At 31.8% G+C, this 26,399-nt stretch overlaps 1 protein-coding gene across 1 annotated transcript in view; it reads left to right on the top strand.

Annotated features, from left to right (window-relative positions):
• Positions 1–26,399, top strand: part of LOC106780436 (shaggy-related protein kinase eta-like) — a 45,022-nt gene that overhangs the window by 2,548 nt on the left and 16,075 nt on the right. Inside the window, exon 2 of the mRNA XM_022776277.1 lies at positions 26,144–26,386. Within this exon, the coding sequence (XP_022631998.1) occupies positions 26,144–26,386 (243 nt within the window). The remainder of the gene's footprint in view (positions 1–26,143; positions 26,387–26,399) is intronic.

Raw genomic sequence — 26,399 nt, 5'->3', positions numbered from 1 at the left:
ACACTTCATCTGCTACTACTCTTAACTGCTTTCTATTATTATAATATGTTGCATTCCACTTGATATGAATTATACACATATTTTGGGATGTTACACATCCAAAAAGGGAGAAAGAAACAAAACCTTGCTTACAATAAGGTTATCTCAAAATACAAACCAGCTAGAAACAAAAGGAGTTAAGTTATATACATATTAAGTTCTATCTATCCTAAGCTACTCTGCAACATCTGTAGTATCTGGAACATCTGGAACATCTAGTATCTGCTCCAGAGGGACCTCTCCTACCTTTGCTCACATCCAATTTGGATGATCATTGCAAAGAGAATCAAACACATACAAAACAAGCAACACCCAATGCAAGGGTAAGCTAGATTTCAAAAATAATACAATTAAACAAAATTAAACTAGAAGGCAAGGTCAAGCAAACAATATTAGAAAAAAAAAACAGTTTGATTAGATTATAAATTATAGTTTTATTTAGTGGTGTTAGACTTAGACTCGTTCGGACCCAGAATGAATATCGAGCTATGGCGGGTTATGCACTTGTGGTGGCCTCTACTGCTTTGCAAAGCCAATTGCTATGGGTTCCACCCTACCACCACAAGGTTAGTCCGTTATCACTCACCTTGGCCCATATAAAATGGAGACAACCAAGACTAGGACCTCCTACTACTCTCCCCACATGAACTAATATTCTCTAAGTGAGATTGAATAGTCATTAGAGTATTAAGGAAAACCCCCAAGACTGAGCTACCTATATTCATTCCAGAACTTAATTTGATCTCACCTAGAGATGTACTTAAATCACATACATTTGACACTAACTTTACTTACTTTCCTACTTTTGATTTCATACCATGAATGTTTTATATTAGTTTAGTTTCTTACAGAATTAAGCATGAATCAATCTCATAATACTAGAATAAATCATATAAAATAAACAAGAAAAGATACCTAGATCATCACACTAGAAAGGAAGAGAAAACAAGAATTACATATTTTCAGAAAAACATCAATTATTAATACAAATATCTTTATAATCTTTAATTATCAATACTTACGTAATTCAAATAGCTTAGAAACCCTCACCAATGGCTCCGGAAGGGTCAAAAACCCCCAGAGCGACCTAAAGAACGTCCAAAACGGACGTCTGAAACTCCCGAAACGTCAAAAACAAGAACGACAACAGAAACAACGTGTTGAATGGCGCCCAGCGTAATTTAGGGGGCGCCCAACGTGGGTTCTGCAGGTTTTTATGCAGATTTTGCAGAACTCACACCCCTAATTTTCGTTTTAGACCTTTTTATGAATTTCTAATCATTTTAACTCGAAATTTAGGTGTATTTAAACTTGTCTAAAGGTTTATAAACATTCCTAACCTCAATCCCTAGCAACTATGCATAGATTTACACTCAAAAACCTCAATTCTCTCAACTTATGGGCTCAAACCTAGATTTACCACTTGAGAATTGTTCTTGGCTGTTTTGACACTTCTCACAAGTCACTTTGGACTTACCTAAGTTGTCTTAACTGCCTAATTCAAGTTATAACCCCTAAAACTCAAAACCACTACCTCACTTCCTCTAAACTCACCCAAAACACTAGTTTTTCCTCAACCTAAGGACTTAATTCCACTTCTACCATTTAGGACCTCATTTTAACAATTATTATGATTCTATTAAGTCATAATAGACTTACTAACAGTGTCCCAATAGACCAATTATAATTCAGACATCAACTTCTCAAAATCACTCCTTACTTTCTCTATTTTGCCCCAAACACTATAATTTCACTTAACACTCTACCTAATAGTTCTTGAAACAGATTCATCTTACTAATAACTCAATCACAACCACACTTCTCCTCCAAATATATATATATATATATATATATATATATATATATATATATTCACAACACCAAGTCATAGTTTCGCAATTTCTCATTCAATTACCTACAACATACTTTCACACCAAAACATAATTATTCATCAAACTAGAAAATAATAAAGATTTCAATACATGCACAGTTCATACAAACAATGAAAAATAGTATCTAGCTCCCCTTACCTTCAATTGGTAGCACGGTCCAGAAGAATTTTCCCCCTTTCTCTTGATCCTTAAAGAAAAGCAAGAATTACTTATGGGTAGACAATTGTAGATAGAAAGGGTTCTTAGGATCTAAAAGAAACTAGAAATTTTTGGAAGAAGAACCAGATGAATCACATGCAGCAAAGCTGTTACATGATCCCCAGCCCCAAATTGCATGGAAAAGTGAAAAATAACTTACCAGGGAAAGATTTGAGAAATTGATCGGTTGCACTTGCTGTTCTTGAAGTCCTGATTACTTAGGAAGCTTCTGATCAACAAAACTAAGGGTTCAGTGAGTTGAAATGGGGGTGGAGAGGATGTAGAGCAAGGAGGAAGAAACTTTGAAGAGGAAATGATGCTTCAGAAATGGGGAAATTTGAGAAACTCTTAAGTTATGTTTTTCTAAGACCTTGCATTCTCCCCATCAACAAAATTTTCGTCCTCAAAAATTAAACTTAACAGGGAGAAGGAACGACCTACTCTGATCACATCCTTTAGTACAATCACCCATTTGGACTAAGATATTACTCCCCAACGACCTTAATGACATGCGCAAGCTTGCCTCTGTGCTAAAAATGCTCTAGTGTTTAATAGTGTAGATTGATTTAGTCGTTAGCCTATAGACAAATCTCAACCTCTACGCTTCAGCTTTTAAGTTATGTTTTTCTAAGACCTTACGACTATCATTTTAATTAAGTGTTAAAAATATTGAAGCATCAAAACATGATTATGATTTTTCTAAAAGATAAAATTTTTATAAATAACTGATAATAAAGGATATACGTGTTTTGTCTATTAGACAATGTAGTATTATACAATTATGTAATAAGCATTTACATATGTATATTATCAAATTAATATTTTATTTCATGAATATCATATATTTATTCCATGTTAAAGGAAATGTTCATCTTTTACATCAAAACAAAAAACACACTTTAAAAAATATATCATATTAATAATTTTTTAGAACTCAAACTACAATTGTTTTTCTTTATTTTGATAGTTGCACTATCAACATTTGAAAATCTTATCTACTAAGTACGAATCATCTTTTTACATGATTTCAGTAAATGTTTTGTGATCAAAACTTGTTCAGTTCAACCAATTATCGTTATGTCGCTTAAAGAAGAAAAATGAAATTAATGCTTGAATAAAACACATTTAATGTATCTTCCACTATAAGTAATGTTCATATCAAATGAGTTTCAAACGAACTAAACAATAAAAAAAGGATTTGCAACTTCTATATTATATAAAGTCATTCAAGAAGAAGACAAAATCACATTTGAAAAGTGCTAAATTGATGTCAAATTTTTTTATGCCTCAAAACTAACTTTACAAGAACATTGTTTATGTTTGCCTTTAACATTAGTAGTTAGTGTCCAATCTTTTAAACATCAAAGACATTATCCATCTTTAGCGAACAAAACTTGTGATTTGTTGATCACAAAAACATTTTATTTATCTTAAACCAAAAGTGACTTATTATTGAGATAATACTTGGTTAAGTCATGAGTGGATTGTTGAAAGAATACTTGGATTATGTCAAACGAGACATGTTAAAAGAATACTTGGGTTAAGCCATAAGTGACCTATTATGAAAAGAATACTCGACAAGGTTAGTAAAGAATGAATACAACCCAAAAGAATATTTGGGACTTTTAGCCATGAGTACTAAGTGTAAAAAATATTTGACGTGATTAGCCATGAGTGATTATGATCCAAAAATAGTATTCATATGGGGTTAGCCAACAATAGTATACTTAGTACAACTTGATTAATTGGTAAAGAAATATATATATAGTATGCACTATTAAATGAACTAGTATAAGAATACCGAATAATTATTTATCCCTTAATAGGGGTGTTGGAGAGGGGGTTGAATAATGTTTTAAAACTTTTTTTGTAATTTAATGCTTAATGACTATCGCAGAGGTTAAATGGTCTGTAATAATTGTTAGACGTGTATATTTCTAGTAAAACATTTAGGAAAACGTTTTAAACAAAAGAAGCAATAACACAAGTATTTTTATACTGATTCACTTAACTTAAGCTACATCTAGTCTTCCTTAAGACCTCTTACGGGATTCCACTAATATTTTTCAATGATTACAATAAGTACAAACCACTCCAGGTATACATCGAATATTATCAACCACTCATGGAATATTATCAACCACTCATGGTTCCTTAGTCAACCTGACTAGATCGAGTTTAACCACTCTTGGTGTCAATCCTAGACAACCTGTTTAAAACGTTTAACTAAACTGAGTTAAATAATACAAGTGTGTTAATTCACTTTGGAATATCAACACAACAAGTGCTTTTAGTACAAGTAAAGATTCAAATAACTAAAAGGATAAATTCAATATAATGAAAGTGACAACTTGTAAAAGTTCCTTCTTTAAAAATGAAGGGCTTTAGAAAATATGAACATTGAGAGAAGTATAGTAAGTATTCAAAGATAGATCTCTTGTATATGTCTCTTTTACGAATCCTCTTTATATAGCATTCTTCGAGAGATGACCATTGTACATAAAGTTGACTTCCACATAGAGTTCATAGCCTTTTTAGCTAGAAAAATATGTTTTTTTTTTAATTTTTAGGTCCAATAAGGATTGACCTTGGTCTTATGCATTATTATTCAAAATGAGAAATCAGGGTTACATAGTTCTTTAAAAACTATTTGAAAATTATGTTGGGAAATGATTTGGATTTTTGGGAAATAAATTCAAGAAGAACTAACTTTGCTCCTACGTATCTCCATCCACGATGAAAAATCAAGTGTCACAGAATTCTTGAGGAAAGTTTGTTTCTTTGTTTGAAAATATGGATTTTTTAGTTTTCGAACATTTTAGCTTGTTTTAGTACTTTTGGCATGATTGAGATAAAAAAAGCTAGTAAGTATTTGGCTAACGTGAACGGTCACACAAGTATTTGTACCTTTAGAAACAAAAAAAGTATCAAACACTAGGACAATGTAGGTGGTCACACGAGTACTCGTCCCTTTAAAGTTTCCCTCCTCCTATTCTTCAATTGCTTCCCCCACTTTATCAACCCACCAAATTTCTACCGTGAGCTTCTGAACGTGGTTTTTTCCTCAACATGGTAGAATAAGCTTGTTGTGTAGTCTCAAGTCCTGTGCTAAATTCTATCTTCCATGAGACCAAGCAAATAACCCTGTGATTTCTCCTGAAACCAGCAAGTGACCAAATGATAAAATGATATGAATGTAAATGATGCGTGAAGATATGGAGACCCAAATAAAGTAATTAACAAAATGCACGTTTAACATAAGATAGTAAGCAATAACGTTGTTTTCAAAATAGGATGAGATTTATAGGAATGCACAATTCTTCCTTTGTGATTTAATGGAGGTTCGACACCTATAGGGTCTAAGAAAGAGTATATGCAGTCTCACAAGTATGGTTCCCTAAACCTGAACATCAAGGTCGCCAGAGTTGTGGCTTTTTTCACAACATTTCCCAATTGTTGAAGCACAACTAGATGTGAGAATGTGAATGAAGAAAACTAACTCTAGTTAGGGTTCTCACGATAGCCAAATAGGAAGTACGTCCCAAGTTGCACCATTGCACAACCCCTTCTACGTCTAAGTTAGACTCAGACTCGAATATAAGGCCCTACTAATGTCATGCCCAAAGTGTGTGTGTGAAAGGAAAATAATGAATACACTCATACCTTTACTTGCAAAATAACCTAAAAAGTTTCCCAAACAGACATGAGCATGTCATATACCCTATGATTCTTGATATCCAATAATTATAAAGAATAAGCAAAACTACTCACATGCAATCACTCCAAATATAAAAAAATATAAGAAAATGCTAATGTGAGAAAAGAACGGGGACCAAAAATGTAAAGAAAACCACATGAAGTTCGTGCATTAAATTAAATGTCTTCACTCTCTTGGTCCCTAGTGGAGTCACCATCTGTCGCCATTGGAATCGCGAAGGGATGACGAACTAAAAAGAACACGAGTTTTGAAGAAAGAGGTTTAGGATTCGCTGCCTAGTTTATTATGGAAACACCGAAAAATAAGACATGGTCTACAAAACCCGATTTTAGGTTCGGGAGTCGATTACATATAAGGAAGGTATTAACATCCTATAGTGCCTACTTGAAGAGAATACTTTTAATTAAATTACGAAGTTTGAAGTACCTAAAAAACACTAGAAGGGGGGGGGGGGAGGTTGAATAGTGTTAATGGAAAACTTTTCACAACCCTTCTAATATAACACATTATCGAGCTCTTGAAATCTTCTTTTAAATAATCGTAGGCTCAACTTAATAGAATTTTGTAATAACAACTTTTAGCGTGCTATACAAAATATATATATTGCAGCGTTTTATTAAGGAAGTGTATATGCAATCTCATAAGGATGGTCACCTAAACCTGAACATCAAGGTCAACACAACTTTGGCTCTTAGCTAAGCATTTCCCAATAGTTGAAGCACAATTAGATGTAAGAATGAAAACAAAAAGAAAATACTCTAGTTGGGGTTCTCACCATAGCCAAATAGGAAGTATGTCCTAAGTTGCATCACTGCATAACCCCATCTATGTCTAAGTTGCACTCAAACCCAAGTATAAGACATCACGCATGCCATACACAAAATGTGTGTAAAGGGAAAATAAGGTATACACCTACACTTCCACTTGTAAAACAACCAGAAAAGTTTCTCAAACAGATATAAACATGTCAACTACCCTAGGGTTCTCAATATCCAATAATTATAAAGAATAAACAAAAACAACTTACATGAAATTATTCCAAATATAAAAAAAAATGTTAAGATTGTACGTATATGATAAAAGAATGACCAAAAATGTAAATAAAACCACATCAAATTCATACATTAAATTAAATGTTTTCACTCTCTTGGTCCTTAATAGAGTCATTATTTGTCGCATCAAAATCGCGAAGGGAGGACAAACCAAAAAGAACACGTGTTTTGAAAAAAGAGGCTTAGGAGTCGCTACCATAATTTATTATAGAAAAAGGATAAAAAAAGACATAGTCTATGAAAACCAAATTTTGGGTTCGTCAGTCCACTTGCTTTTTGGGAGTGGCTCTCCTTCTTCATCTACAAGAATGTAGTTGTCGTTCACCACAACATCCCATATGCCAATGTGACATGATTCAAAGAACGCAATCATCCTTTGCTTCCCGTAATCGAACTTCTCTCCCTTGAATAGAGGAGGACGATTGACGACGTATCCTTCATTTTTCCATTCCTTAAGATTGTTTCCTCGAGTTCTAGTAGAACTAACCCTGCGAGGTTAGCTCTGATACCAACTGAAGTACCTAAAAAACACTAGAAGGGGGCTTGAATAGTATTTTTTTAAAACGTTTTTCGCAACCCTTCTGATATAACACGTTGTTGAGCGTGTGAAATATTATTTCAAAAGCTTAGACGCTCAACTTAAAATATATGCATTGATAAGATTGTCAAAATATTTCTATTGTAGTGTTTGTAAGAACTTCCTTTAAAAGTAAAGGATCGTTTAGCCTAGAAGTTCTTATATTTTCAAATATAAAACTGAATTGTAGGTTTTCTAAAAGGTTCGTTTAGTAAAGAGAAGAGAGAATAAAACAAGAGGTTTGGCTCCAACTGAGCTACGTCTAGCCTCTTTTGTAGAGGGTTCCACTATAATCTTCACACGATTACAGATGAGTATTAGCACCACTCTTGGTACTCAGCTACCTCGTCCAGATTTCCTTTGAGTATACACATCACTCTTGGTACTTAGTACACTATCGAGATTTCCTTGAGTATTCGCACCACTCCTGGTACTCATCTTCCTACTGAGATTTTCTTGAGTATTCAAACCACTCTTGGTACTAGACTATCGCGCCTAGATTTCTCAACTCAAAAGAGTTCAACTGTAAGTATTTTAATTCTCTTCAAAATTGCAATCAATGATTGCTTACAAGCAGTTCAAACTAAACCTCTCTACGAGAGTATTTGATTATAATACAATGCAGTCTAAACACATACAATTGTTTCTCTTTTCACTCTTACAACAGTAAGAAATTTGATGCTTAATCTTGAGAGTATCTCTTTCTCGTTTTCTCTTCTTTTCTTTTCTCTTTTCTTCAGCTAAGATGTATTTTTTTTCTTTAAGCTTTTTTCTCTATTTTTATCTTTAGGATGAATATGTCGTTTTAAGCTTTGTTCACTTTGGCTATCCTCTATTCTATCCTCTTGAAATTTTTCTTGAGAGATCTTCTATGTATATGGTTCTAGAATATTTGTTTGTTAGACTGCGTTTGTATTTTGTACCCTTGATACTTGTGGTTTCTCTTTCTTCTTTTTCTCAGCAGTCGTTGTGTAAGTCAACTTTTTCAGAGTAGGCATGTTTTTTCAATCCTTTGCTTGAAGTAAATTGTACAATCTTTTTAGACTTTGCTTCAAGAGAGGAACATTCCATGATTATCTCTTTTGTCTCAAACATCCTCATTTGATATTTGATCTGTAGCATTGTAGATGCGTGTAGAATATCTTATCTGCAAAGTTAGAGTAAACTATGCATGCAACATATATGAATTTTCTTAGCACTTTTGTTGTTTTTGAATGTTGAGCATTTAATGTCATTTAATGCTTGTCTAAAACAACATAGTGCTTTTTGGTTTCGTACCGTTAGGTAGCATTTTATAATTAAATTCTCTTAATCAAAGATATCATACATGTAAATACTTCATCACGAGATGAGGTGTCTATTAAACCGATAGCGTTTAGCTTACTCAGGCTTTCTATATGTTTTAATAATTAAGTCTTTAAATTGTTTTAATCGATCACATTGTCCCAACTTGTTTTTGTTTATGAGAGAAGTCAAATACCCAAACCAGGTATTTTAAGCACTGAGTGTTTAACTCAATTCTCTCTTGGACGTCTTTAGACAAGATATCATCTAGTCATGCCTCTGGGTGTTCTAGCCTAGTGTTCTTCTATTTCCTAGGACCTAAGTATTTTCTTATTATTTCTATGTTTGAGGTTCTGGTTCTAGTTTTTTTTTTTGTTTGGGATTTTGGCTCTATGTTTTGTGTTTTTACACTAGGTTGTTTTCTGGTCATTAACCCGTTTTAATGTTATTTGACCAAACTTCAAAACATGAGATCATTTGTTTGTATATAGGATTTTGTCTTTAACAATTACAAGTACATATTAATAACTCCACACCCTAGGATATCAAGAGCCCATACTTTATATGCAATGTTTTACACTATTACATCAAGATTATCACTTATATAGTGAATAGAGTTTAAAGAATGAAAGAAATACATAACGTAAAAGTAATGAATACACCTAGAGTACAAATGTTACAGACCAATCCTATGTCAAACAAGAGTCTCTAGAATCAAATTCATCTCGATACCTTATTGACGAATTTTACAAGAACTATGTTGTTTCTCTCTTAAAGAACTGTAGAATTCTTTTTTCTTACACAATCAATTCTTATATATGAAAATTTTTTATCTTTGGAATGAGAAGAAAGCTCATTTTTTAAAGGAAAAACATCTTACTCATGTTATTAATCGATTATGGAAATAACCTAATAGATTAATATCATTCATATTTGAGTTTTGTAATTTGGTTCTGTTTAATAGATTATATAAGTTTTTCAATCGATTAATACAGTTCAAATGACAATTATGTGTTTCAAAACATATTTTTTCATGCCGAAAATATTCTTAATTAATCATATTTTGATTCATTTTATTCTAAGAAGATTTAAGTTTGGCTCATAATTTATTTTAGACTCAACTTTACTAATATAGATTTTGTTAAATATTGGAACAACATAAAAAAACCTGATTAACAATTTCCCCTCTCAACAATATATATTCGTAATTAAATACCATAATTTTTAATTTTTTTTAATATCACAAGAATTATTTATAAAATAAAACAATTTAAAATCTTTTAATATTCCAATTAAATAGACTGAAAGTAAAATCTTGAAAGTAAATAAAAATATGTTGAAAAAAAGAAGTAATATTAAAATAAAATAAAAATACATTTAACTATTATTATTATTATTTTTTGTTATTATTTTTTTATTATTATTATTTCAATATTTTATGAATTTTCATATTTAATATTATATGAATTTTATCAAATAAAAGAGAGATAATTTGCGTTAAAATTTGCAAACTTTATTACTATTTTTCTATGTTCATATAAATAAAAAACCATAGTTTTTTTTAACAACCTAAAAAATAGAATATTAGAGTTAATAGGTGTTTTGAAATAATGAGATTGAGTGTTTTAATTTTAAAATAATTTAATAATATAAATAGAATTTCTCAAACTTGTTTCATTATCTAAAACACTCACAATTTCTCTAAAACTCTTTCTCCGAGTTCTCTCTCCCTTCTCTACGAATTATGACTCCTCAATCATCTATTTGACGATTAGGAAGCGTGTAGGAGATCACAATAGTATAATCTTCATTCTCTACCGGCCAGTTTCGAATATAAAGCAAGTAAGTTTCAACTCATTTTGTTTTGTTACTCGTAGTTTAAGACCATGCATAGGAATTCTTCTCACATGCTACTTTCCTGGCTCATTGTTAATATAAGGTCCTAAGGATTGGTAAATTTGTGATCTAGCATAGAGTGATAGGTTGTTGGTTATATTTGGAAGAGTTTTAAGTGTATTTTAGGGGTTTGAAGTAGTAAAAATTAGAATTAGTAGTTCTAAGGTTTAGTGGAGGGTTAGGGTCTATAGTTGAGTCATTTTATACTTGTTTAGACACCTAAGTTGCTTAAATATGAAGTAAAACTTATGGAATTCAATTATGGTCTCTAAAGAGAGGTTTTAGTTGTTTTATGTTGGAATCTTGTTGTAAAATATGTTGAAAACTAGTTTAAGTTGGTTTATACACTCTTGGTTAGGTCCTTTTTTTAGATTAGAATTCAATATAGAAGTGTTAGAAGTTGGTAAAAGTGTTTAGGATAGGTCATGGAGGTTTAGGGGTGCAAATTTTGTAGTTTAAGTATTGCAGAATTATGCAGATAGGCTAGGCGAGCTAGAGGATCTCGTTAGGCGAGTTTATGAAAGTTTTGGTGGTGAGTTCCATTGCCGTTTTGACTCTCATTGAGCGAGTGAAGATTGCTCGTTGGGTGAGTATATGAGGTTTTTGGTATTGAGTTTCAATATGGCCTAAGACGTGGTATAGACTAACCTTGTGAGTGTGGTAAGAGTGAAACCCATTAGCAATGACTTTGTGGAGTAGTAGAGGCCACCACAAGTGCATGACTTGCCATAGCTCGACATTCATACTAAATCTGAATAGTCCAGTCTAAGTCTTCCGCATGATTAAGATGTTTGATCTACTTTATGCTAATTGTAATGTATGTAGGATATGATAAGATATATATTATGATTGATTTTGTATCACTAGTTTACCCTATTTTTGTGTGTTTTTTGTTTGATTACCTTGATGTACTTTTTGGACGATATCATCTAATAAGTGTGAGCAGAGGATGAAGATATGCTCTTAGAACACATTATAGGTGAAGATATACTGATGTGTAGATATTATAGTAATTATTTATTTTCTTTTGGTTGCATTTGAAGATCCTTTTATACATAGTTTTGGATTAGAAATTTGTATATAAAGATTAATTTTATGATTATGTTTAGATAAATATATTTCGACTTTATATGTTTTATGCGGTTAGCTGTTCTATCGTATTAGATTTACTATAATTCTTTAATAATATTTTAAACTATTTGTTTAGAATATTACATTAATTTTCATGAACATTTAATGTAAAATAAACTATACCAACTGAAATTAAATTTAGGTATATTTTAAAATTAAATATTATAAAAATTTAAGAATTTTGCAATGAAAGTAATTTATGACAAATAATTACGTGAAGTATTTTACAACATCAATACATTCTAATTAAATTGAAAAGAAATTAAATGGAAATTGTAACTATGATTTTATAAATATGAAATCAGAGGTAAAAATTGAATAAAAATCAAATAATTATATAAACGAATAGAGGTGATCAAATGTACACTTAAAGTTAAATTCTAAAATTATAAAAATTAATATAAGTTTTCTAAATTATTTAATAAATCAAATGTGTATTAATAATTGAATATTAAAATGAATAAAGGATATATATATATATATATATATATATATATATATATATATATATATATATATATATATATATATATATATATATATATATATATATATATATATGGGTTTTCTAACTTGCGTACGCTTGTTTTTCAGTTGGTACATTTCAGCAATATGTACCGGGGTTTTCTAACTTGCGTATGCTTGTTTCTCAATTGGTACATTTTAGCAATGTGTATCGGGTTTCAGTAGAGAAAAATACCCTTATGTATCATGAATTCTAAGTTTTAAGTTTAAGGGTATTTTAATAATTTTCATTCTCAAAATTAAAAAAAACAAAAAACAAAAAAAAAAACCAAACCCTTATCCAGCTCTCTCATTCCACTCAACCCTTTCTCTTTCATCTCTTTCACTCCAACCTTTTCTCTATTATCTCTACTGTAGCCCCAACTGAAAAAATGAGAAAGGTTCATTCAATATCTTTTCAATTTCATCATCTTCACTAACCTCTAAAATTTCATCATTTGTGGATGTTGAATCATCATCTCTAAAAAAAACTTTCAGGCCAATTACCAATTCCTTCAAATCCCATTATGTTTGTGAATGAAAATTAGATAAAATTAGATAAAACAAAAATTATAAAATGAAAACTCATTATAAAATCATTTTTTGTAATAAATTGTTTAATAGTGGTCAATTACCAATTCCTTCAGATGTCATTATGCTTGTGGAAATTAGATAAAATTAAATAAGACAAAAATTATGAAATGAAAACTCATTATAAATCATTTTTTTTAAGAATTTGTTTAATAGCGAGTGTTTCTGATTTTTTCAATTGAAGCTACAGTGGGGATGAGAGAGAAAATGTTAAAGTGAGTGAGTGTAAAGAGAAAGGGTTAAGAGGGATAAGGAAGATGAACAATAGTTTGAGTTTTTTTTTTTTTTTTAGTTTTGAAAATGAAAATTATTAAAATACCCTTAACCTTAAACTTAGAATCTATAGGATATATTAGGATATTTTTGTCTATTAAAACCCGGTACACATTGCTAAAATGTACCAACTAAAAAACAAACATACACGAGTTAACGAACCTCATATATATATATATATATATATATATATATATATATATATATATATATATATATATATATATATATATATATATATATATCCTTATATTTATTTATATTTATATATAAGGATAAATATATTGATTAAATTTTTAAAATATAAAAAAGTACTGAAATTTTCAAGAAATTATAAATGTTAAAATGAACTAAATTTGTAGGTTATGTTTAACTGACAATTAGAGTTAATGAGAATTTTTAACTAAATAATAATACTAAAAGTTGAATATAATATAGGAGGAAGTCTCATAGTCGTGCCACGTAACGAATAAACGTTATCATGATTACATCAGCGTGGGAAGCTTACAGTGGGATGGCCCACACAGGACAAAGCAGGCCCAACAACTGTGATAGAGGAAGCTTCGTGGTTGAAGAATCACGCATTGCCACGTGACACGTGTGTGAGATCCAAGTCAGGCGTTCACACGAGTACAATAATCACCTGCGTCGCGGACCTTGCCTGCAGTGGATATATCTAACCTCACCATTAATTAGGTGACGTGTCATGCGTCACTTGAAAACGATCTTCGTAATGCATGAGATAAACACAGACATCGTGTCACTCACGGCCACCTTTCCGCGTTCGTCAAATGATGTTTCAACATTTTTGTATTTATCAGTTGCTTACGTAATATAATTGCTTAAATAGTCGTCAAGATATTATCACAAACAACTTATCCACAACAATATAGAAATCTTTTACTCTAACTTTTATTTTCCTAATTTTTAGCTAAAGTTATAATTCTGATTTAAAAAAATTGTATGTTATTTGGTACAATTATACTTTTTTTACTCTAGTAATTTTTTATAAACAATATGTGAAGAATTTTGGTATAATTGTTTTCTTCTAATTTTAGTGTTAATTCAATTGTGATTAATACTTCTAAAAGAGTAAATTGGTTTCACAAAATTTTATTTATTTTTTAAACAATGTTGAGATGGTGAATTTTTTGAACTTTTTCAAACTATCAAATAAATATAAGATTGATGAGATATAAGAGAAATAATATATAGATTTTATACTGGTTGGATTCAAATTGAATCTATATCTAAGTTTTCTTTCAAATAATTTGAGTTTGAAATATTTTCTACTATATTTATAGAGTTTATAAAATTAGAAGTATACTTTAATAATCCTAAGCCTTACAAAATAATAAAAAAAATAATCTTTGGATGTAATGGTAAACATAATTACATCAAAATAATTAGCTTTTGATCCAAATGGATTGTGTACAACAATTACCAGCAACAATGTATTCTACTTGGTTGGAAGTGTCACACTATCATACTTTTTAGAATGTCATAACATTAGGGAACATCCTAATAAGTGATCGGTTCCATTGGTGCTTTATTGATCTGATTTACAACCTTCAAAATCTAAATCCTTATATCGAACTAGTGAAATGTTAGCACCCCTAGGATACCATAAACCTAAGGTTTTCGTTGCTTTTAGATATTTTAAAATTTTCTTAACAATTGTGAGATGTAATTCTTTAGGACATGATTGAAATCTACTACATATACACACTATATGCATGATATTAAGACGACTAGTAGTCAAGTATAAAAGTGAACCAATCATGCCTTTGTATTTTGTGTGACCTACATTCCTTCCAGCATCATCATCGTTTAAGTAGTATTTAGTGGTCCTTGAAGTTGGGCAATCTTTGTAATTGTCCATTTGAAATTTCTTCAATAGTTCAGTGTAATACTTGGATTGATGTATGAAGATGCCATTTTTTCCTTGTTTAACTTGTAATCCAAGGAAGAAATTTAGTTCTCCCATCATGGACATTTGAAATTTCTATTGCATGCATTTAGAAAATTCTTTGCAATAATGATGGGTTGGTGGAACAAAAAATGATGTCATCTACATATATTTGTACAAACAACGGATCATTTCCTCTTTTTCTAATTAAGAGTGTAAAGTCAACTTTACCTCTTTGAAATTTACCATTTATTAAACATTGACTTAACCTTTCATACCATGATCTAGGTGCTTGCTGTAACACCCCAATCTAGCGTTACACTATACATAAATTTTCCTTAAAACATATACACATTGATAAAATTTCGAAGTAGTACATAACTAATTACAAGCATATTAAAAAGACTTGGCAGTGGAATAATCTGATGCTTTATTTAAAATGGATACCAAACTTATATCCCTAGAAAACTATTTACAGAAACAACAATCCGATATACATAATAATGACATAAAATGATTCCTATAGTCACGTTAACTTAATTCTCTTGATTGGCTTTGATTTGTTGGACAAATCTCGCATAACTGGGTGCACATCTTCATAATTATTTCTGATATCAGTATATAATATATTTTATAATTATGTCTGATATAAGTATTGAATTGCAGGATGATGGATCACCTCATTACCATCCCCCCCTCCTCAAGTGGGTGTATGAAGATCATGAATACTCAACTTGCCAAGGAAGAAATGAAATTGAGCACGTCCAAGAGCTTTGGTGAGAATGTCAGCTAATTGTACTCGAGTAGAAAGATAGAAGGGTTGAAAGATACCCACAAGAATGTCATTGCGAACAAAGTGACAGTCAACTTTTATATGTTTAGTCCGTTCATGAAAGACCTTCTTGGCGATGTGAAGCGCAACTTAGCTATCACAAAGGAGTTGCATAGGTTGCGAACGAGTGGCCATGGATCGGTACTCAGCCTTTGCGGAAGAGCGAAAGACTGTGTGTTGCTTCTTGGCTTTCCAAGAAACCGGGGAATGACCAAGAAAAATAATCCATTCAGTGAGAGAATGTTGAGTTAGAGGGCATGTAGCCCAATTAGAATCACACCATCCAAAGAGAATTAGATTGTTGTCTTTGCATAGTAAAATCCCTTGGCCTGGATTGCCTTTCAGATATCGAATGACACGCAAAGCAACATTCCAATGATCCTATTTCGGTTGTTGTAGAAACTGGGAAAGCATATGAACACAATATGATAGCTCTGATACCATAAAAAGACTTGGCAATGGAAGAATCTGATGCTTTATTGAAAACAGATACCAAACTTAAATACATTCCTAGAAAGATAGATAGAAAGAAAGAAAGATAGAAAGATAAAGAGATAGAAAGAAAGATAGATAGAAAGAGAGATAGAAATATAGAAAGATAAAAAGTCTAATCGGTTAAGAATCATACACATAGAATAGTTATACCACGAGTCCCCGGCAACGACGCCAAAAACTTGTTAACACTCTGGCAAGTGTACCAGATCGTATCAAGTAATATTAAAACGGTAAGTCTGAGTATTGTTTTCCCAAGAGACTCAAGGCACTAAACTGTTGTGTTTTTTCTTACCCAATCAAGACTATAAGAACAATATTTTGGAGTTTTCTGAATATAAAGTGCGAAAAAATAAACATGCATGCAATTTGATCAATTGAGGTTAAACACAAAAGTGGATGATGTTGATAATACGAGATGAGTTTGTTGTTAGGGTTTAGATTTCACCTAATCACTCTCATATATATATATATATATATATATATATATATTATTCTTATTTGTTATCAATGTTCATGCAAATTTCTAAATTACTCTAAACTCGATCCCTCGGCGAAAAGAGCCTGTTACCATAATTACTAGTTTACTATCCCTAGTCTCCCTAGTAATTACTAATGCATTAATCATAGAAGCTTAAAGCAATTGATCGTCCTACTCCTATCCCTAGGTTGTATTTCATAATCAAGAGAATTCTTCCCAGTTCTAGATTTCCCCGTACGTTCCCGTATCGACAAAATAAAAAATCATGACACCGAATGAGTTAAACAATGCAAGCTTTATCCACAGAGAAGAAAACCCAAACTATTGATAACAAAAGTATATGAATAAAATAAGAACTTCGATATATGAGAGTTTAGAAGTTACATCTTTCCCCAACAACAAATAAGATTAATTCTCTATCGTCATAGAAGAACTAGGTGTACAATGGAATGAAAGCGATAGAAACCCTAAAAGGAGAAAAGGAGAGTTGTCAATTCCCCAATTCTACCGGTGAAAAATATGTTTTTGTTGTCTAAGCCATCAAAAGATACAAACCCTAGAATGCCTAGGTCTTTAAATAGGACATAAAAATAACAGAAAACAGGTCCAAGCCCAAACATATCATAAAAATCGCACAAAATATATCAAATCACGATCTGGTTGACTTTTTCAGCATTCTGGTTAACTTGTTGACTTTTCTGCACTGCAACCCCTTGATACTTCAACCCTTCCTTCAAATCATTCCAAAAACCTACAAAATCAAGAGAATTTATTGATAAAATCATAAAGCATATCCTCAACTCTCTTATTCATAAAACTAAAGTAAAATCATGATTCCAAACAAGTTTTTAAGTCAACAAAAGTGTATTTGATATCAAAATTAAATATAAAAATAACGATTTTTGAACCGTTATCAGACAGATCATTCATTACGGATTAATCTCAAAAATAAAATATTAACATTATATTCCTCGATCCTTTAACCCACATCTCACCTCTTCTATGTATGCTCAGGGTACATAAGCTAAATCATCTATAATAAAACCTCCTATATAGCACCACACATTATATGATGATTGCATTTAGATGCGCAAACAAAGAAGTGTGAGGTAACGAACACATGTTAAATCATACATTTTTCGAAATGCATTACATAAGTTTTGAAAAGATTTGACCGTCACTCACTTTTCCGAAAAGCACACATCCTCTTATATTTTGGAAAAAAAAAATCAGAAGCTTTGATGGGTGCAGGACGAATATTGATAGGGGTAGAAGTAACACCCCCCTTTTTCGTCCTCGCTTTCATGGCGCAGTCCATTCTGATTCTAGTTCTCATTTTTCTTTCTTTCAATTTCGCTTCTCCTTCGTCTCTTCCTTGCACAGTCCCTCACGCTTTGGATTCTCAAGCTCTTCTTCTATTTGTTGTTCTTCTTCATGTTTTCCTTTTCCTTCGTCTGTCCATACATTTTTCTCTCTGCATTGACCCGAATTAGTCTTTCCGGTGAAGTACATCTATTGTTCCTGATTGGTTTTTTCAGTAAATAAACATTTTAGGAACGATTTTTCCAAAATGTTATTTTCCTCCAAATCATGTAAAATTTGGCACCTTCCACTACTATTTTATGTTTTCTTTTTTGGAATGGAATGTTCTTCCAGCCGTTTCGGAAACACCAATTCGAAGCATATTTCCCAACTTTCATATAACTTGAACTTCGCCATTTCAAAACACCTCCATGAGTTGCACCACCCATTGCCGACATTGGTGGCTTCTAAACATCACCATGAGCTCCACTACCACTTGCCGGAATAGTTCTCTTCCAATTTTCAGCCAACACCACAACACAATGTCATCCATGGAAAACACATTTTCAAATAAAAATCAAAGCGGAGGTGCAGGTAGATATTTGAAAAGTGCAGGAAGTAACTGCAAAAAATGGACTAAATAGCAAAACAGGGAAGGAAAAGAGGTTGCGGGAGCCCTTTCTTCCTCTATCCCTATTTTCTTCCTACACTCCCCACAATATAGTATTCCTGTTTTACCTTTTTAAAAAATATATTAAAAATCCCAATTCTACTTTTTATTCCCACTTTCATTTTTGTTTCTTCTTCTTCATAATCGTTGTGCCACCGTCTACCATTTTCGGTGTTGATGATGGTGAAGGGAAAATTTGAAAAAAAGAGAATAAGCTTGTATGCAATGAGAAGCTTGAGCCCGTGAGGAGAAGAAGAAATAGCTAACAAAAGGCACACGTGTATAGAAAAATTCATATATGTACGTCTTCTAAAATATTTATTTTGAAAAAATATTTTTATATTCATTGGGTATTTCGGAACATATGACTGAACTTTTGAACAATTTAGTAATAAATATTGATTTTCTCTAGTGGCGTAACGTAATAATGAAAGTTGGTATAACTTCCCACTAATCTGCCTAGTTGAGGATAAATAATTTGAAGATGTTTACTATCATTAGAATGATGATCAATTTATCGACTTCTATTCAACCTGGACTCGACTTCTTCATATAAAAATTGAGAGTCTATTCAGCTAAATAAAGTTCATTATAGACCCTTCAGGCTATGCTCTATTTCATACATTTCATACAAAGGACTCCAAATCTCCTAACACCCTACAACAGAGGAAAACAATAATTAGACCGATATTTTTGCAAAAGAAATGAGTTAAACATAACAACATGCATTTATCTTTCAATTTGATACGTCTCTAAGTTTCACTTCTTTTATCAGTTGACAAAGTAAATGCACCATCCAAATGAAGAATGATGGAGGAAAAAGAATTTTCAAATGATGTTGTAGCTTATCAAGATCTAATACTCTACCAATAGTAGAACCACATGGTCAGGTAAAACACTGCATAAAACTATTGGAAGTAAATGTTGCATGAGGATTTGACAATCATCATTCTTAAGGCCAAATATTCTAGAGTTTTCATCATTAATAATGCATTGAGCTATGTTACTTGAGTAACCATTTGACAACTTCACATTTTTTAATGTATTTAGGTATATGTATGTTTATTCTCTTGTCATTATAAATTTTAAAGGAATATATTTTCCATTTTCATCTTGCCAAAGCTTTTCTTTTAGATCTTGACGAGCTTAAAGATGATCTTTTGATTTTTCATTTTGAGCATTGTATACAATATATTATCATACACATTCATCTAATATTCATGACATCAATGTTACGACGTAAAAGATTCACTAGTACAAAAATCATATTTTATGACGTACAAAAACGAACTATGACGTACATAGTTTTGTAAGTTATAATAGGTCTACACATTTTATGACGTAACAAAAATTTATGTTATCTAAACATATTATGACACAGTTTCTAAAATCAGTCCATTTTTAAGACCTATTATAACGTACAACACTATGTACGTCATAGTTCGTTTTTGTACGTCATAAAATATAATTTTTGTACTAGTGTANAACTCTTCTTTAAATCTTGATTATTCTTTAAGAATCNTTTTACAGGTTCTGCTCTTTTATTTTATAAATCGTATTGCTGATAAATCTCTTTACAGATTCCCTCTTGATCGATAAATCTCTGCGAAGCACACAAAACGCCTCTTCCGAATAATAAGATGGATTTTGGTTGTTCCATTAAAAGACACAAATTAGAAAGTGGAGAATATACAGAGGTAAAGTAATTATTATCATTACTGTTGCATTTTAATTTACATTTTTTTAATCTTTTTTCGTTTTTTTTAAGGTTTATCATAGACCAATAACTGGATCAAGTATGAGAAAAAGAATTATACCTTGGCGGTATCAATTTATCGAAATTCCCATAAAAGCTTTAGTTGGGCCCTGCTTCAACACCCCTGCTTCAAGCCCATGATACTGAAGAACAAGAAAACAAAGGACTTAATTTTGCCTATTTTGTTCAGAAAAGAAGGATGGAGAGCTTTCGTTGCGGCTTATTGCATCTTTATTTTTCCATTTGTTACTAAATCTAATATTAAGTCTGTAACAAAAGCGACGTGGCGTAGTTTGTTTCTTGGAATTCTAGCTAAACCGATAATTGAAACTCACGTCTATAAATTTCTAAATATGAAATATGGAATAGCCATATTTTTAGGGATGATGATAATATCTGTATTGGGTCATCTTTTAGGGGGCGGATTTGTTATTATGTTTTGCAGTGCTCTCCAGAATCACAGCCATACTTACTCTTATGGTTTTGGTTTCATTAAAGAATTAAACTGTAAAATAATTTTAAAGGGCTTGATTGATCCTTCTCATAATCTTCTATTTATAATAATAAATTGATACAAGAGTATATGATAATTAAAGTAACCTAGACACAATATAAACATGATAATTAGAGTAACATAGACACAATATAATCATGATAATTGGAGTAACTTTGACACAATATAATCATGATAATTAGAGTAACCCTAGACACACTATAATGATGATAATTAGAGTAATCCTAGACACAATATAATCATGATAAATACTAAAATCCTTGTTTTTGATTTGATCAGTACCTGATTCCCATAACCTTCTCGAAATCTTCATCATAAGTGCGGGAAAGAAATTTCTTGAAGTTGAAATTGCTGCCTAAAGAAATATTAGCCTACAATTTTAGCAAAGAAAAAAGCCTTGTTTGGTGTTACTAGGGAATAAGAATGTTTGATAACTTACTTTATTATAATGGGGCTCGTTCCAGTAAAGCCAAAACCTATAAACAGTAAATTTTGTCTAAATTCTTGATGCTAAAACAGTGCCATGAATTCCTAGTAAGAGACTTGGTATAGATGATTTTCACTTACTGCAATGAACCCATTTCGTAGAGTATAGTAATCATCTTTTGAGACTGAGACATAAAACTGCCGAATAAAGCAAACCTATAGAATTTAATTGACTATTATTGATTTATTTAAAAATATCAAAAGGTGAAGTATTTTTTTCGAAACGACTTTAATTGTATAGCTACTTGTACCACGGTGTAATTTTCATAAATAATTTCTTGCATAAATTATTTTTACATCATCATATATAATTTCTTACATCATGTAACATCCCAATTTTTTTTATGAGTTTATAAAATATAGAATGTTACATATATCATACTAGAAAGCAGTCAAAAGTGGAGTAATGATGAAATGCATTATAATACAGTCATCCAAAAAGGGAGAAAGAAATAAAAACCTTGCTTACAATAAAGTTATCTCAAAATACAAGACAGCTAGAAGCAAAAGGAGTTAAGTGATATACATAGAGAGTTCTATCTATCCTAAGCTACTCTGCAGCATCTGTAGTATCTAGAACATCTGAAACATCTAGTATCTGCTCCAGAGGGGCCTCTCCTACCTCTGATCACATCCAATTTGGATGATCATTGCAAAGAGAATCAAACACATACAAAACAAGCAACACACAATGCAAGGGTAAGCTAGATGTCTAAATATTACAAGTAAACAAAATTAAACTAGCATACAAGGTCAAGCAAACAATATTATACAGAACAATTTTACTAAGTTATAAATTAGAGTTTTATTAAGTGGAGTTAGACTTAGACTCATCCGGACCCAGAATGAATATCGAGCTATGGCGGGTTATGCACTTGTGGTGGCCTCTACTGCTTTGCAAAGCCATTGCCAATGGGTTTCACCCTACCACACACAAGGTTAGTCCGTTATCACTCACCTTGGCCCATATAAAATGGAGACAACCAAGGCTAGGACCCCCTACTGCTCTTCACCACATGAACTAATCTTCTCTAAGTGAGATTGAATAGTCATTAGAGCTTTAAGGGAAACCCCCAAGACTGAGCTACCTATATTCATTCTGGAACTTAACTTAAATCTCACCTAGAGATGACGCTTGAATCATTGAATCAACTTATATACATATACCATCCCTTCTTTACTGATTTTAAGTTATTAATAGTTCACAGTTCATCATATCATACTAATTAAAGTCATACAAGATAAATCAAAAATCATACATGGATCAGCACACAAGAAAAAGAAAAGAAAACACAATTATCTTTATAATCTTTGATTACCAATACTTAAGTAATTCAAATGGCTTGGAGACCCTCACCAATGGATCCGGAAGGGTCAAAAACCCCCAGAACGACCTAAAGAACGTTCAAAACGGACGTCCGGAGCCCCCAAAACATCAAAAACATAAAAAATACACAACCTGCCGCAGAAAATTCGCTGAGCGCACACCCTGTGGTGCGCTGAGCGAATTTTGTCTGCCAAAAATCATTCGCAGAGCGCACAGAGTGCGCTGTGCGACTCTGCATAATCTGTAGAGCGAATTTCTACAGATTTTAGGAACTCACACCCTCAAAATTTGATTTAGACCATTTCTTGAACTTGTAACCTCCCTAATTCGCAGTATGGTTGATTTTAAACTTGTCTAAGGGTCTAGTTCTAATTCTAACATTGATCTCTAGTAGTTGTGCATGGATTTGTGATCTAAAACTCTAGATTAATTCACTTACAGACTCACTTTCAGATTTACTATTTGTAGGCGGTTTCTAATACTTCTTGGGCTTCTAATAGTTCACATATTACTTAACTAATATGTTCTAAGAGTCTAATACAACCCCTGAATCCTAATTCCCCAATTCACTACTCTATTTCCTCATTTTTGGTCTTGAACATTATAATGACATCTGTTATTGACTTAACTAGTTACTAGAATTGATATTGCTATTCCTAAGTACTCACTTGCCCATCATATACCTAATCATACAAACCCCCAATTGATCACATATCAGACCACAAAATCCCCAATTCAGCAGCACACAATCCAGTACATACGTTCATTGATTTAGTCACACAATACAACATACCCAACTCAATTCCACATGCATTCAAATCAAATAACTTTTCATATAACTAATTCATATAAATTAACATTCAACAATCAGAAATTAAAAACATCTAGCTCCCCTTACCTTGCAAAAAGAGTCACANCTCACAGGATAATTTAGGTAGACACCTTGCACCCTAGAAACTTGACAGTACCTATAAATCCCCAATTTGGAGATAGATTCAGTTTTTAGAATATGATGGAAGCTAGAATTTGAAAGAAACTCAAGGATTTTAACATGCAACAAGATTTATTGTATGAACACCACTTAGGAACCCTATGGGAGAATGGAATTAACTTACCAGTAGCAAACAAAAAACTGATCAGGAATAAGTTGTCTTTGAAGCTTAGATGAACTAGGAAGTTGTTAATAGAGAGTTTGTTGGTCAGATTTTTGGAAGCAAAATGGAGAGATATCAGATTCAAAGAGAAGAGAAAGTTGAAATGAGTGAAAATGCTTTTCAGATAGAGGAAGAGTTAAACTTGAAGTGGTTTTTATTTTGTAAAGATTGTTCAGTCCTTCATTTGCTGCCACGTGTGAACTCCAACCCCTTTCTTTTCTAATTAACACTTTCAGGTTATTACACATCAAATTTTTTTTAATGTTTTTTGATATATTAATTTTTTAATGTATTTTAAAATATAAAAAACAGAACATTATAAAAAATACGTCAAATAAATCAAATAAATAATAGAAAAAAAATTAGTAGAAAATCTAAATTAGTTTGACACCTTGTACTATATTGTTAAGTATATTATTATTATTATTGATAAAGGGAAAAAAAATAATTCTCCTTAATAAGTTAGTGCATATTACAATTTTGGAGTGTGTTTTGGTTGATGCTTTGAAGGTGGGGATCTTTAACCCTGAAGAAATTGGTGTTTGGAGAAAAGCAAAGGAATCAAAAGAAGTAAAAATGTGGAATCCCATGTTTCAGTTTTTTGTTTCCTTTAATTCAAGGAAAGAGATTCTGATTAGGTGTACTTAGCTGAGCAAACATTCTTATTTAGCAAAACCAATTTTCCCGCTGATAACAATTATCTTTTAGTCTGTTTTGGTTTTAGGTCATTTTTTATTTGACTTGTCTCTAATCTACTGTTAATTGTCTTTAGCTATGTTAATTCTGAATAAATTTTGTTTATATCTTTTTTATGTGTGTGAGTAACGTCTTTCCTTCCCTTGTGGTAGATTGTTGTTCAAAAGTTCAAACGGTTAGTTTGCTTTGCTTCAGGGAATTAGTGTCTTTGAGTTATATTGGAGCCTTTCTTTATACTTTCTTGTACGCTGCTGTAACCTCATTTAACTACCCTTTAGTTCAAACAGTATTTTATTTTGGACATAGTGGCACGTTAAAAATAGCAAACTACCCAATTTGAACTGTGGGACAAGTACAGGATCAACAAACTTATTCTTCACTCTCTTAGTGATAAAATGATTTTCATCCAAATCAACAACACTGTCATTTGCTGGATTTAGCCATGATTTTCTTTTGGTGACATGTAACTTCCACAACAGTCTTGATTTATTATTCATTGATTCCCAATGTATGAAGCAAAATGTGAAAGTTGCTTAAGAAATGAATTGGTGAATTATCTGGCGATTATCAAAGCAAAAGCATTGACACATTTGTCATAGCGATGAATGGTTATAATTTAAATAATTATGATGACAATAACATTGCCCAAACAAAAGGCAGAGTTCAGTGGAGCAAAGACACAAACATGTGCCGTTCACTCATAGATAATCTAATACACTCATTAACTTGGTAATTTGTTGTTAGGTAGTCATTGAAATGAAACCAAACTCCAGGGCCTAATCGCCCCCACCAAAGTGACCACATTGGCACGAGGTATATGGAACCAATGATGCAACAAAGCACGACCAAAAAAATAAGAGAATTATTATGCAAATACTGGATCATATTCATCAAGTGCAGCTCCCATTTTTAACCCACTAACCACAATTATCCAATCTAACATACTACACCCGTGCATTTCATGAAAAAGCTAAAACAAACAGAACAAAAGGCTCCAAATTTATAAAAGGGCAATACCATTATACCATGTAATAATTCATGCATATATTGTAAGTTATCTGTATGGTGCTGGGGTGAATTCCTCAGACAATGAGTCCATATAATAAGAAGCTGTTTAATCTTATTGTGTATGAAGACTTATCAAGTCAACGTAATCATGACAATATGAATACGATTAAAACTAAATACTTTTTTTTCTCTGAGCAAAATGGCAAATTATTAACCTCAATACTGTCACGAGATCTTTGTTCTGAATTCCTCTGCTTGAAACCAACTTTAGCAGTATTGGAATATTGGGAAAAAGAACCTTCGTAAAGATGCCAACACCGCATTCCATGGCAACCTTGGCAAGGAACAAATCATCCGCTAGCAACCTTCTCATGTTCACAACTTGCTAGGATATTATTATGATATTATTCTTCCACAAAAAAAATTATATCCGGTCAAGGGTGAATCATACATTTCATACATATGTTCACGTTACTATCGAGCTCCACAACTAATATTTGGTGCAACAGAATACACAGCTTATATTGATATATGGTCAGCTGGTTGTGTTCTTGATGAACTTCTTCTAGGACAGGTTAAACATTCTGGCTATCTAGGTATTAATGTTGCTCATACCT

This window comes from Vigna radiata, chromosome 2, assembly GCF_000741045.1.
Source record: "Vigna radiata var. radiata cultivar VC1973A chromosome 2, Vradiata_ver6, whole genome shotgun sequence".
In the NCBI taxonomy this organism is placed as follows: Eukaryota; Viridiplantae; Streptophyta; class Magnoliopsida; order Fabales; family Fabaceae; genus Vigna; species Vigna radiata.
Note: the sequence above shows the minus strand (reverse complement) of the source record. Positions and strands in the feature narration are given on the sequence as shown.